This window comes from Vitis vinifera, chromosome 8 (assembly GCF_030704535.1).
Source record: "Vitis vinifera cultivar Pinot Noir 40024 chromosome 8, ASM3070453v1".
Classification (NCBI taxonomy): domain Eukaryota; kingdom Viridiplantae; phylum Streptophyta; class Magnoliopsida; order Vitales; family Vitaceae; genus Vitis; species Vitis vinifera.
Genome location: NC_081812.1, coordinates 21,839,669 through 21,854,656, shown reverse-complemented (window position 1 = coordinate 21,854,656; position 14,988 = coordinate 21,839,669). Strand labels below are relative to the sequence as shown.

At 35.0% G+C, this 14,988-nt stretch overlaps 2 protein-coding genes and 1 pseudogene across 2 annotated transcripts; all 3 read left to right on the top strand.

Moving 5' to 3' along the window:
* Window positions 1-2,609: 2,609 nt before the first annotated feature.
* LOC100248622 (dirigent protein 22) lies at window positions 2,610-3,400 on the top strand. Its single transcript, XM_002280927.5, has one exon. It carries the CDS (start codon window positions 2,655-2,657, stop codon window positions 3,219-3,221), a length of 567 nt encoding a protein of 188 aa, XP_002280963.1. The 5' UTR covers window positions 2,610-2,654; the 3' UTR covers window positions 3,222-3,400.
* Window positions 3,401-4,288: 888 nt separating this feature from the next.
* LOC100248581 (dirigent protein 22-like) lies at window positions 4,289-5,999 on the top strand (annotated as a pseudogene).
* A 1,466-nt stretch (window positions 6,000-7,465) lies between these two features.
* On the top strand, window positions 7,466-8,231 carry LOC100253684 (dirigent protein 22). The gene has a single exon (XM_002276381.5). It carries the CDS (start codon window positions 7,581-7,583, stop codon window positions 8,229-8,231), a length of 651 nt encoding a protein of 216 aa, XP_002276417.5. The 5' UTR covers window positions 7,466-7,580.
* The last annotated feature ends 6,757 nt before the right edge of the window (window positions 8,232-14,988 follow it).

Here is a 14,988-nt window from a genome sequence, read left to right as displayed (position 1 = left end):
CTTTATGCATTCGTTTTACCAATGATATTTAGTCAAATTTAATACTTATTACTTAATAATTTAAGTTGATTTTAAGTTAAATCATTTTTAATTTACTGAATTAAAACTTATTACTTATTTTTTACTTTAAAAGTTAAGGTTATCCAGTTAAATTAACTTCAATTTTATTTTAAATCATCAAATAAATATAATTACCCTCATTAATTTTGACTAATATTTATATTTTTATTAATCTTGAGTAATAAATTTATTTATTAAACATTCACATTTAAAATTTTGTAAAAAGATGAGATGAGTTGGGAATGTAGTCAAATTTGTTAACTATATTTTCACTATAGATTAAAAATAAATTAACTATTTTTGACTTAATACTTATAATTATTTTTTATTTTAAACTATGATATTAAATTATTTTACTAAATATGTTTAATTTATTTAATGATTTAAATCGAAATCAAAATGAAGTTGATTACCATTGAAGTATTTAATAATCATGGGAAAAAAACTATTTAAAATGAGCAATTATACGATTTTTTTTATTATACACATCATTTTCATTATTATCATTAAATAATAATAATAATAAAATAAAAATTCCTAATATTTAAACGGAATAAAAAATATTTATATGGAATTTGCATTTTTAAAAATGGATTTTCATTAATTTATAGTATGAAATTATTTTTTAAAGATAAAAAATGTGTTATGTTTTGAAGAATCCGTGATTTTACCTTGTTTTTTTATTAATTTTTTCTTTAATGGGCAAAAATTTATTTTAATGAGTTTAAATATGCATTTTACATTTTAAATATTTGTGATTAGTGGGAGGGAATCTAGATAATTTGGTAAGGAGATTTTGATTCCCCGAATCTTGGTATTTAATTCTAGAGAATCCTACTATTTCAATTTGAGGAAGGGAGTTTTTCAAATATTGGTGAGGCTCACCCTACTTTGCATGGTAATATTAATAAGGTGGGTTTTTTTTTTTTTTTTTGTACTTGTCCTAATAGGATGGATTTGTTGTAAATATAAGCCAATTCGAAGTAGGTTTGAGATTTTATTTTTATTTTTATTTTTTAAAACCTAAGGTAGGTTTAGGTTTGACTCTAAACCACTCGATTATACATAATATTAAATACAAAATTATTTTAATTATTTTGTTTTTCATTTTTACATTTATTCATTTATAAAATGTATTTATTTTTAATACAATTTAAAATTTAAAAATATAAAATTAATTAAAAAATATAAAAAACTTAATGAGGCGTGTTGAGTATGAGAATTTTCTACACTCATTTCATCTCATTTTGCTTATTTATTTTTTAATTTTTTAGGAATATAAATATAAATAAACGAGTTTGAGATTGAAATGAGGTGATGTATACCAATTGTCATCTCACATTTTATTTCTCAAAATAAATAATAGGATACAAGTAAATAAAAGAAATTGAATTATTCATTTCTTTTTGTAATTTTTTTATTTAATCTAATTAATTAATCAATTTCTTTTATTTTTAAATTATTCTTAAAAATTACAAGATTTATTAAAAAAAATTAAAGTATTAATTATGTCTATTATTTTTTCATAGTTATATATATATAATGATTAAACTTATTAATAATTTTAATACAAAATTTCATTCAATTTGAAATTCATTTTATCGGAGGAAAAAAAAATAGTTATCTATTTTAATTTATTTTAAAAAAATTAAAAACAACAATCAATTTTATTATTGTTTACATTTGAATAGAGAACAATAAGCAAACTATAAAATTTTAAAAATAATTTTGTTTTTCAATAACACACCCAAAGAAACTTTTATTAATTAGTAAAAAAAAACTCTTTTATAAAAAAATTAAATTATATATATGAAAATTATTGTATTTTTTTTTTAATTTCATTTTATTTAACATTGAAATGAAAACAAATTATCATTCCAATCTTATATTTTTATTTTTATATATATCTAAATAGAAGAATTAAAATCATCAAATTCATTCATATTTAAAAATAAATAAATAAATAATAATTAATATTCAAAACCAAATAATTATAAAACAAAATATTTATTTTCATTTCTCCATCCCATTTATCAAACACGGTTCTAGCAAATGCAAACCCACCTCGTTCTGAAGATTCGAAATCAATGAAAAAAACAAAGGGGCAGGTGGCTTTCTTGGACTTACGCGTAATCAGGGATAAATAAATTGAAATTTCTACGTTAAAAACAGACAAAAATATATATATATATATATATATATATATATATAAGTTCCTGCATTAAAAGCAGGAGGGTTCACCGTTCACCAACCCTCTGCTCAGAATTTCAAAGCCCCAAACTCATCCACGCCGTCCATCCCCTCAAGTTTCAACTCTCCAAAACATTATCTATGCACATGGTAATTTCTATATCTTCCGGGGTTTAAAAGGCCACTGCCCTTTTTCTTCGGGCAATATAAGAATGGTTTGAATTAATTAGAAAATAAATAAATTAAAATTATAGTTTTTATTGATTACACGTTTTTTTAGATAAGCTATCTGGAAGATTCCTCTTGCAAGGGCCCCACCCCAAACTAATACCCAAGGTGCAGCTGGCCATATTCTATTTCTGATACAAAGGTAACAAAGCCTCTTGCATGATTGCATCTCCATCATGGCTAAAACCCTTACTTACTTCGCCTTCCTCTTCTTCTCCACCGTCGCCGCTGCCGTCGGCGATGGCCACACTTTCTCCAGAAACCTTTCTCCCGAATCATTAGACCTCAAGCGTGAGAAGCTCAGCCACCTCCACTTCTACTTCCATGACGTCATCACCGGCCCCAACCCCACCGTCGTGAGAGTGGCGGAGGCCGCCGTGACCAACAAGTCTGCGACGCTGTTCGGCGGGGTGGCGGTTCTGGACGATCCCTTGACTGTGGGGCCCGAACCCAGCTCCAAGTTGGTGGGAAGAGCTCAAGGAATGTACGCAGCGGCCTCGCAGAAGGAATTTGGTTTGTTGATGGTGATGAACTTTGCTTTCATGGAGGGAAAGTATAACGGCAGTACTCTCAGTGTTTTGGGACGAAACACAATCTTCTCGAAGGTGCGGGAGATGCCGATCATCGGCGGGAGTGGGGTTTTCCGATATGCACGTGGGTATGTTGAGGCGAGGACTTACAGCTTTAACGTCAAATCAGGAGATGCGGTTGTGGAGTATAATGTTTATGCTTTCCATTACTGATTTCTCTCTCTAACTCTATGTTGGCTATTTGCTTTCATTTCTCTCCAATAATGCTTCTGATGATGAGAGGGTGATGTTGACTTCTCTGTCACAGAGGAGCTCCAGTCTTCTCTTTACGTATTGTGCTTGATGGCTGAACGGAAATTTTCAATTCATCTAATTTATTTGTGATTTATATCTTTTAAGAGTGTTCGTAGTTATTTATGAGAAATTTAAGAGAAATATTAATTTTGATTTGGATATATTTGCTGATTTTTCTTTTTAAAATTAAAAATAGTAATAAAAATATTGATTTTAGATTTTGAGATATCAATTTTTTATTATTTTTAATTTTTAATTTTTTAAACATAATTTTTAAAGCTGTAAAATAAATGTATGTTTTTTTGTAACAGGTTATACATTTAATATAAAAATATTTATTATTATTATTATTATTATTTTTTAAAATAAAAGATAAAAAATGCACCAAAGGTATTTTAAATTATTATAAAATTAACGAGCTTATTGTTATGACAACGAGTTTCCATTATATGTTGATAAATTTGTTTTTATTTAACTTCTTACTTAAAAAACTTTTTAGTTAGGGCCTTACTTTTCTTTAAAAATTCAAACAAAAAGTCATGTGATTAAAGGGTTTAAACTTTAAAGTAAATTTCTATTTTATATTGATTTTAAAAACTTAAAATTAACATTTTGAAAACAGCTGTGCCGCTTAAGTTGTGAAAATAGCACTCAATCGCTAATACTGTTAAGCTCTTAAACAATGCTCAAACACCCGAGGAGCTTGAGTGGTGGTTAAATACGTTCGAGTGCTCATGTAAAATTTGTTAGAATATGATAGAATATTTAAAAAATTCACTGAGGTTTTTTTTTTGTTGGGAATTTTATATACCAATCCTCTATAACTTGTATGCTTATATATACCCATTATAATATTTTTTAGGATTCATCGAGGGATTAAACCTATCTTGCCACACCATTCCCAATGGGTTGCTTGAAGACGTACACTTCTTTGAGGAGATTGAAATGCATTCACTGAATCAATTGGAGATTACTGTGTTACGGACATGAATCAAGTTGTAGGTATTGGAGTGTAAGTCTTTAGAATAAAATAATAAGGCGAATCTGTATAATTTGATATTGAATAGTGGATTTATAGGGTAATTGTTTTTTTTTAACTTTTTGTCAAAAGCAATTTGCTTTTAAATTTTAAATTATTTGTTTTTTTACTTTTTCATGACTTATTATAAACTTTTTGCTAAATAAAAAAAACAAAAATATTTGATTTTTTTATTTACTTTTTAATGTTTAATAAAAATAAATTTATTTAAAAACAGTCAATTTAATACTTAACACTATTAAGCATTAAAGTTCCATTTAAAATTAAGTAAAAAAAACCAAATAACACTTTAGATTCGAGGCGTAAGAATTCAAGTAAATTTGTTAAACTTTATTTGTTTTTAAATCCATTTAAAAATAAAAAATAATGATTCAAAATTAATATTTATCAATATTATATATTTTATTTTAAATGGATTTAAAAACAAATAAAGTTTATTTTTCAGAGTATAAATTCAAACAAAATATTTATACTCATTTGTCACACCCATTCAGTGTTAATGAATCCAGCCAGAATAGGATGCAAACCCACCTCGCTTTGCAGATTCGAAAACAACAACAAAAACAAAGGGGGTAGGTGGCTTTCTTGGACTTACGTCTGATCAGAGATAAATATATTGAAATTTTTATGATTAAAAACAGACAAAAAATAAATAAATAAAATATAAGTTCCTGCATTAAAAGCAGGAGGGTTCACGTTCGCCTACCCCTGCTTGGAATTTCGAAGCCCCAAACTCCTCCACGCCCTCCATCCCCTCAAGTTTCAACTCTCCAAAATATTATTTATGCGCATGGTAATTTTTATTATTATCAAGAAAATAGGAGACGCCAGGGATTAAAAAGCTACTGGCCTTTTTCTTCATGCAATATGGGAATGGTTTGAATTAATTAGAAATTAAATTAAAATCAACATGAAAGTCTGGCTTATCCTACACTACTGCTCATCTGATAATATAAAAGTCTAGCCGGCCAAATTCTATTTCCCATACAAAGCCTGTTGCACCTCCATCATGGCTAAAACCCTTACTTCGCCTTCCTCTTCTTCTCCACTGTCGCCGCCGCAGCAGTTGGCGATGGCACACTTTCTCTAGAAACCCTTCTCCCGAATCATTAGGCCTCAGCCACCTTCGATTCTACTTCCAATCGTCACCGGCCCCAACCCCACCACGGTGAGAGTGGGGGAGGCCGCCGTGACCAACAAGTCTGCCACGCTGTTCGGCTTTGTGGCGGTTCTGGACGATTCCTTGACTGCGGGGCCCGAACTCAGCTCCAAGTTGGTGGGAAGAGCTCAAGAAATGTACGCATCGGCGTCGCAGAAGGAACTGGGTTTGTTGATGGTGATGAATTTTGCTTTCAGGGAGGGCCAGTATAACGGCGTACTCTCAGCGTTTTGGGACGAAACACCGTCTTCTCGGAGGTACGAGAGATGCCGATCATCGGCGGGAGTGGGGTTTTCCGATATGCTCGTGGGTATGTTGAGGCGAGGACTTACAGCTTTAATACCAAATCAGGAGGCGCAGTCGTAGGGTTTATGCTTTCCATTACTGATCTCGCTGACTTCTGGGCACTGCGTGGCTCCGCCACCGAATGAGAGGGTGACGTTTGATTTTTCTGTCACAGAGGAGCTACAGGCTTTTATTTATGTATTTGTTCTCGTTGGCTGAATGGAACATTTCAATTTATGTATGACTGGTTGGTTTTTATTTATTTGCAGTAACATTACTTATGAATTTATATTTCCAAGCCAGGGTTGTTAACTAAACTTTCGTAAACTTGATGTGGAAATAATTATTTTTTAAAACAATTTTGGATATATAAAACAAAAAAAATGGAAGTACTAAAAAAATGATCATATTCTTACATTGATTTATGAAGTGAAATCGAGTCTCCGTGTGAATTGTATTGTCAAGGTCTTCGACTCACTATTCTCATATAGTGGATGAATCACTTGTGTGGTATATGTTGTTAAAAAATAAATAACAATAAACAACAAGAAAGAAAAAGACATAAAAATGAGAGTGTGGCTTGAGACCTCAATTTATAATAAATTGTATATCTTTTAATCTTTCCATCAAAGACTATATGAGAGTTATACTTATTATTTACATCCATTATGTACAAATTAATGAGTAATGATGGGTTATGAACTTGAATACATCCATATAATTGCATAGGTTATATACCTTTTCATTTTCTTCTATTACTTATAAACATAATATTGTACAAATAAATTTCATAAAGATAAGGTTACAAAAATTGTAACACCACATTCATATGGATTAAATTTTTTAATTCCCCATTTGTAATTTGAGTTTTTCATACATAAGACTCTTGGATGCTCAATCAATTGATTCACCTACCTATCAATTGATACCCTTAAATAATATTCATATAAATATAATTATATATGGTGGAAAAAAAAGCTAACAAGGGTAACCCGTTATTGAGAAAAAGGAAAAATATTTTTATTTATCATATATTATCAAGAAATATATTTTCCAGACTGAAAAGGACACTGTCGCTTTTTTTCTTTTCATGTAAGAATCGATCTGCATTGTGCTTTTTCACTATCACCACATTGAAGGCTTCCACGTACCGGAACCCCACTAATATAAAGGCGTAGCTGGGCATATTCCATTTCTCATGCAAAGCCTTCACACCCTTCTCTTGAATCTCCATCGTGGCTAAAACCCTTATCTACTATGTCGTCCTCTTCTTCTCCACCGTCTCCGCTGCCGTCGGCGATGGACTCATGGACACACTTTCTCCAGAAATATGATTTGAGAAATTTTAATTTTATTAGACATAAAATTCTCTTAAATGTAAAGACTTCTTATATTCTGAGAGGATTTGAGTAATTTTATTTTGATTAATAGGAAACCAATTAATCCACTTTTTCATTTATTTATAATTAGACTACATTTTTATGAATATTAATTATTGCATAGATTTTAAAGAACATGATTTCATCCTTAGAATGAAATGGTGCAATTCAATCCCTTCAAACTTGGTAATAATGAAGCCAAATACTTTTTGGAAGTTGTATGCATTATATGACCCCTAAGCCACTACTCCACTATTCCAAGTAATGGACAGATAGAGCTTTTTCACCTCTAATTCTTATCCACTGTGGCTGAAACTCTCATCTTCTTCAGCATCATCCGCGTGTGCGGTGGTGGGGAATCTCACGGCCTCAAGCGCTAGAAGATCAGCCACCTCCGGTTCTACTTCCATGCATGCATGACATCATCTGGCATGAGAACCCGATCAGCCGAGAAGTCGATGATGCTATTCAGCTTTTTCCACCTTCGTTTCTTCTCCACTATGGCTAGATCCCTCATCCTTTTCACTATATTCCTCTCCACCATCGCCGCAGACGCCGCGGCCTCCGGCGCCAGCGGGGAATCCCACCGTTTTTCCAGAAACCTTTCTCCCAAATCGATTGGCCTCAAGCACGAGAAGCTCAGTCACCTCCACTTCTACTTCCACGACATCGTCACCGACCCTAACCCCACCACCGTGAGGGTCGCTGAGGCCACCATGAGCAACACGTTGGTGACGACGTTCGGCGACGTGTTTGTGATGGACGATCCTTTGACTGTGGGACCCGAACCCAGCTCCAAGCTGGTAGGAAGAGCTCAAGGAATATATGCGTCGGCGTGGCAGGAGGAAGTGGGCTTGTTGATGGTGATGAATTTTGCTTTCATGGAGGGCAAGTATAACGGCAGTACTCTCAGTGTTTTGGGACGAAACACCATCTTCTCGGAGGTGCGGGAGATGCCGATCATCGGCGGGAGTGGGCTTTTCCGATTTGCACGTGGGTATGTTGAGGCGAGGACTCACAGCTTCAACGTCAAATCAGGAAATGCAGTTGTGGAGTATAATGTTTAGGGAGAATTGTGTTTTGGGCCCAGCTGGGCCCAAAAATTAACAAATGGTCCATCTATGTAACAAAATTAAGCCCAACACCCAGTCAAAGTCTCAAAATTGATAAGAAGGCTATACAATTTATAATATGCCGAAAATGCCCTTTGGCTGGCTAATGAAAAAAAAAAAACAAAATCCACGTTGGATAGGCGTTTTCACATTCCTGAGTGTTTGCCTGGTTCCCGCCCAAAGAATGCCCTAATCCTCTCTTCATCTGGAGTTTGCCGACCATCCGATTAAAAACAAAATCGACGTTGGATTTCCAGTTCGTTTTCCCCAAAATTGAGAGGCGTTTTCACATTCCTGAGTGTTCCCTCGTTTCCGCCCAAAGAATGCCCTAATCCTATCTTCATGTGGAGTTTCCCGGCCATCCGATTTTAGGTGTAGACGGTGGAGTTTTTCACCTCTGTGAATCCATTGTTGTCGACGATCACCACCGGATTTGGGTTCCGTGGCGAAGTAGTTGAGAGTTGAGGTTAGTAGGTTCAACAATTTCAGTTTATGCTTCATTTCGGCTATCCCGACCAATTCATTTCAGCCCAAATACATTGCCCAAATTTATCTGGCGATTTCAGTGTGCCATTAATCCCCACCGTGGGTGTCGTCCCGTGCTGAGCATTGAGGAGGGAGCTTCTCTGACCATCAGGTAAAGTAGTATTTTATTTTAAGATTAAAGCTTAAACCCCGTAACTGGCTCTAAGACATGGCGTGGGTTATGGTCTTTTTAAGACATGGCTCACAGTTTGAAATAGTGAGGATCCGCATGGGCTAATTGCATATGCATGTTGTGGTATGAAAAAAGTTATTATTTAGATAATTATGTTTGTGTTCGATTTACATGATTGATAGCCTTGACATGGAAAAATCACTTCTTTTTATTAAACTGTGATGTCACCATGATTCACTTGTTTGTCCATGAATATGAGAACCCTCGATTGCCATTCATGATAATTGTGATGCTGAAGATGACATAAAAATATATTTTGATTTTCCATGCATTTTACTTGGTTCAGTTATGTTTGTTTGGTTTAGCATTGCATATTGAATTGAAAAGTTAGTTTGATAGGTGCAATTTTATTCTAATATATCATAAGTAAATGCAAATAGATTCTCTTTTGCAAACATATTTTTTGTCCTTTCGTTCAAATTATATCATTGAGCATTATATTTACTTCCTCGTGCGGCAATCTAGTTGAGTTCGCTAGTTCGCCTGTTACCTATTTTCGAAAAAAACCCAAGTTCTTTGAACCCTCTAGTATGAGATATTGTGGGATACCTAGTATGTGTAGATAGATTATCATTTCGAACTTCATGAAATCTGTAGCTAACATGAATATAAATGCGAAATAAAGAAACAGATCAGTTCAAAGGCAGTTTAATGAGTCTTAATTCTATTTTTGAAATCCAATATTAAGGGAGTCAATACATAAGAAACCAATTAAGGGATTTCTCGTTGAAATCCAGAATGGTTTCCAACAATCATTGTAGTGGCCAAATACCTCTTTCCATGTTTACTATTCACAATTGCTAAATATCAAATGCAGCAAATGCAATATTATTTTCAGCATACAATTGAAGCAAATTGAAATTAAGTTAAATTTGAAGTTGTCTATTGAGTATGAGCCAAAACACTAATGACATTGGCATGATGTGTCCATTTATAAGTCTGAAAAGTAATTGTGATGTTCCTATTGGGATCTAGAGGGTCATAGCAATCTGCAAAAAACAGAGGAAGAGTCGACCAACCAGTGAAAAATAGAATAAGTGAAGTAACATTTGGAAAAGTATATGCATAAATGATGCGTGATAATCTGGACATGACGACTAGTAATAGTCTGAACTTGAAAGCAAAAGGCCAAATGAGAGAAAATATGAAGGCCATTTTCTATAATATGCATAATTGTTTGATCTATAATATGATATTTGTGCTATGTTTGTATAGGTTAATGGACGCAACTAATAGGATATATTGTTACATTTTTGTGGGTGGCAAACTTGTCCAAAAAAATGATGGGCAATGGGAATACTTGGGTGGAAGAAGCAAAGGTATTCACATATATAAAGGAATGGCATTTGAAGATTTCACCAAAAAAATCATGGAGAAATTTGACATTTCCCTTGACGTGATGAAGATGCACTACACGTTGAAGTTCAATCCCAGAGTCATCCAAGATTTAGAAGATGAGGATGATTTGGATAACGTGGTTTCCCATAGTGATGACTTTGCAAATGTATACCTAGTAGACTTACCCTCTGTGGAAGCCATTGAAGCAAATATCCCGAATTCACAGTTGGCATTTCGGTAATGGACTTTAACATCAATGTTTATTTAAAAAATTGTGAATATCAATTTTACACATCACGTAGTCTAATTATGTTAATATATGTCAATGCAGAGATCCACCTATCACGTTCCCGTCCTCTAATGCATCATGCGATCCAATTCGTAACACTATGATGCTATCAAGAGGTTTTGCGTCGCGTGCTGCAGATACTGAGTACATCCCTTTGGAATCGATTCGTTTTCGTGAGGCAATATTAGGGTCGGGACATACATTTAAAAATGCCGAGGAGTTTCGCAATGCAATTTACCAGATGTCATTAGGTGGAAGGTTTGAATACAAGTACACGAAAAATTCCCCTACGCATATGTCTGTCAAGTGTTCGGTTGATGGTTGTCCTTGGAAGATAACAGCTCACGCTGTCGAGGGAAATGTCATCTTGCGAGTTCATACTTACCAAGTGAATCATAAACATATAGCTCAGGATGAGTGTTCATCTAAGGTGAAGGTTTCTTCAAAGAGAGGTGCGGTTGTTGTTGAAGATGTGTTTAGAACCACTCCAGACTATCTTCCTCGTCAAATCTGTAAGGATTTTGAACGTGATCATGGGGTTCAATTGACATATAACCAAGCATGGCACCTTAAAGAGAAGGCAAAAGAGCGCATATATGGAGTACCACGCGACTCTTACACGTTTCTCCCTTGGTTATGCCATAGGCTAAGAGAAATAAACCCGGGCACAATTGCGGAGTACACTTCCCAAGAAGGTCACTTCATGCAATTGTTCATTGCCCATGCATTTTCAATTCAAGGGTTCATCATGGGGTGTCGACCTGTATTGGCTATTGATTCGTGCCACCTAAGCGGTCCATATAAGGGAGCTCTTTTGTCTGCCATTGCATATGATGCAGATGATGGAATGTTCCCTCTGGCCCTTGGTGTGGTAAGTTCAGAAAATTATGAGGACTGGTATTGGTTTTTGGATAAATTAAAGGGGGTATTAGATGGTAAAGAAGTTGTTATTATATCAGATAGACATCAGGGAATCTTGCGTAGTGTTTCCGAGTTGTTTGGGACAGGAAATCATGCGTATTGTTATCGACATGTGAAGGAAAACTTTTCTAGCTTCTTCAATAAGCAAACGATTCGAGGAAAGAAAGGAAAAGAAGATGCTTTGCTACTTTTGGACAGCATTGCGTATGCTAGGTTGGAAATAGACTACAATGAGGCATTTGAAAAACTTGTGCGCTTCAATGAGAACCTAGCAAAATGGGTTGCGGAAAACAATCCCGAACATTGGGCAATGTCAAAGTTTCTTAAAAAGCGCTGGGACAAAATGACAACTAACATTGCAGAGGCGTTCAATGCGTGGTTAAGAGAAGAGCGTCACCAAACAATTTATACTTTATTGTTAATGCACATGGATAAACTTGTAGCCATGTTGGACAGCCATATGCGTGATACACAAAAGTGGAAGAGCGTGGTTGGACCGAAAACTGAAGAGAAGTTAATGTCAAATATCATGAGGTCTGGTCCGATTAGTGTGCTACCCTATTTGGGAGGGACGTTTAAGGTGTTTACTGGAGAAGTTTATTTGGTTGTCGATATGAATCAACGGACGTGTACTTGCATGACATGGCAAATGTCCGGTTTGCCATGTGCACACGTATGTGCTGTCATCCGCACACTGAGACACGACGTGTATGACTATATTGACCCATGTTTTCATGTCTCCATGCAAGATTTGATTTACTCGGGTCAGTTTCAACCATTACCAACACACAATATGCCGAAACTTTGTGACGATCGAGGATATGTTATAGATTGCGCGGGCAACTCCTTTCCTGCTTGCCAACCCCCTCATGTGAGACGCCCTCCAGGAAGACCCCGACGATTGCGCATTGAATCACAGTTTTGTCATAAGAGAGCAATTCATTGCTCTCGATGCAATGGAATAGGTCACAACCGCTCTAAATGTAATAATCCATTGCCGTGACATTTGCATTTTATTTGGTTGTACAATTTCCTCATTTTGTATCATTCCATACATGCTGTTGTATGGTATATGGTATGGGGTTGTTGACTCTCGTTGTTCTGTATTGCCCTATTTATAGGCACGATGCACTATTTTGGAATTTTTCTTATTTAGAGTTGCTTTCAATAACCAACTTAATTGAAAGTGCACTTTGAATGTGGTTTCTTTTTAGTTGTTATTTAATTCCATCTCTGTCTCTACATTATCGAGCATTTATTATTTGGAGCCTCATTAAGGATGACAATTTCTGTTACATTATTTTACGTATTGGGGTGACAAAATTTATTTTTTCAATAAAGCGAGACTACCCCTTTATTTATTTCCAAGTTGTGAATTAGTCCTCTTATCACATTATCTTCTGCTTGCACCTATTTTAATGTGCCATCAATTTCTAAGACGTCATAAAAATTGTCTTTCAATTTGTCCTCAATTAGATATACTTGTTACACACGTTGTCCATATGGTTATTATCTAGTAATTTATCTGGTTGCTGGTTGGATAATCGATCATACACGTGTTTCCTTCCAAACTCTACGCGTTTTCGTAAAATGTCATATTGTTATGTATTTCATTTATTTTTCCCTTACAACTATGATTATGGAACACCATTACCAAATTAATCAAAAAGATTAATTGTCCAAATAGTCAATTGACCTTTCCCTTTATTATTAGTTCCTCCACGTCATCATTAACTGCTATAACATGCATTTCCAGGTGCCCGTTCTTCCAAGGTTGAATCTTACAACAATCATTTCATTCTTCTATGGCCACTACGGAGGTGATGCATTCTTTCTTCTTTTTAAATATTGATAAGTTATTTCGGATACTTCATATTTTTCCCAACTTACGACCTATAGTTGTTTTTGATGTTAAAGATTGAATAACATAAACATCCAATCGTAAATTATGATCCCACATGAATATGTTTGTTTGTTCATTCAATTTTATTGCTTTATTCACAACGCTTACGTATTCCTATTGATGTTAATTTTTTCATATATAAAATTCATTTGTAAACTACTAATGACCTCCAACCATTTCAATGCAGTCCACCAGATTATACACACGTTGTTCATCTTCTCGGTTTCTAAAACTATGCAACAGGCTCCCTCCTGAGAAATTGGACGTGGTTCGAGACCTTCAATTTGGAGGTCTTCTTCACTTAAATTGCAAGGAGATCCGGCATAATCTCTGTACATGGCTGATTGCCCATTTTAATGTTGGGTACAAACGCATTGAGATTACATCCCACATAAGGTATGATCTGACAGCTGCTGATGTCGGCCTTGTCTTTGGCCTCCCGACGACTGGCCGGATTCTAGATATTGCTACTACCCCGTCTGATCATCCATTCGGTACCCTCAACACATGTGAGGAGAGACTCCTCAACTTACCAATTGGGGAGGAGTTCCGTAGATGCTTCATTTACTACGCTTGTGCGACGCTATTAGCCCCCACCTCAAGGATTGATGGATGCCGAAACTTGTGGCATACCATCCATGAAGATGGTTTCAGAAATGATGTTAATTGGGGCCAATTTGTTGTTGACCAGCTTGTGGAGGGTATAAGACGATTTAAGCAAGGGAACAGCGTCTGGGTTCATGGTTGCATTATTTTCCTCCAGGTATTGGCCTGCTTTAACATTCATTAATTGGTAACTTTGACTTTTTTAACATCAGTACCAACAAGTAAGAATTATACATATCTTTATTTCCATTGTGCAGCTCCATTACGTAATGAAATTCAAAATTCCTTCCGTTCATGTTCCGATGACAGCGCCCCTACTCTCAGCATGGTCAGATGAGTTGATAAAGGAGCGCTTATCTGCTGAGATAAGTGAGTTTGGGAGTTTTGGACATGGCGAGGTAGTCATTGATTCGGCATGAAGTTTGTTATATATTGATTTACATGCAATGTGAATACCTCCAATGTTTCTATGTTCTTAACATGCCTGATGTTCTCATAATGCAGGCGTTTGCTGAATCGTCACCGCCCCGTACACATGTCGAGGATGACAGTGGACCGACAAGTAGTAATGTATGCTAAAACTACTTGTTACTTTATGCATTGAGTCCATCTGAATCACATAACAATTTGGTTATCATCGCTATATTGTTAATAACTTCTAACCAATTTTCTTTTAAGTAGTTTGAAATTAAATTTGCCTATGCCAATTCGTTCTCATGTGACAGGAAATCTTGGATAAGTACTACGCAGCTGAACGCCAAATAAATTCTTATCAAAAAGGCATTCAGCACCAGCTTGGCATCATGCGTGGTCTGATCCAAAGATTGGATGGTCGAAGAAAAAGAAGTGTACATTCACCTACTGCTGCTCACTCGGGCTATGCAGCGGATGAGTTTCCTGATGCCGAGCCTGATTCATCCGCTGCCCGATATGACAT

Bases quoted from the DNA above. Each gene is read 5' to 3' on its own strand.
- LOC100248622 (XM_002280927.5), top strand. From the start codon at position 2,655: ATGGCTAAAACCCTTACTTACTTCGCCTTCCTCTTCTTCTCCACCGTC.
- LOC100253684 (XM_002276381.5), top strand. From the start codon at position 7,581: ATGACATCATCTGGCATGAGAACCCGATCAGCCGAGAAGTCGATGATG.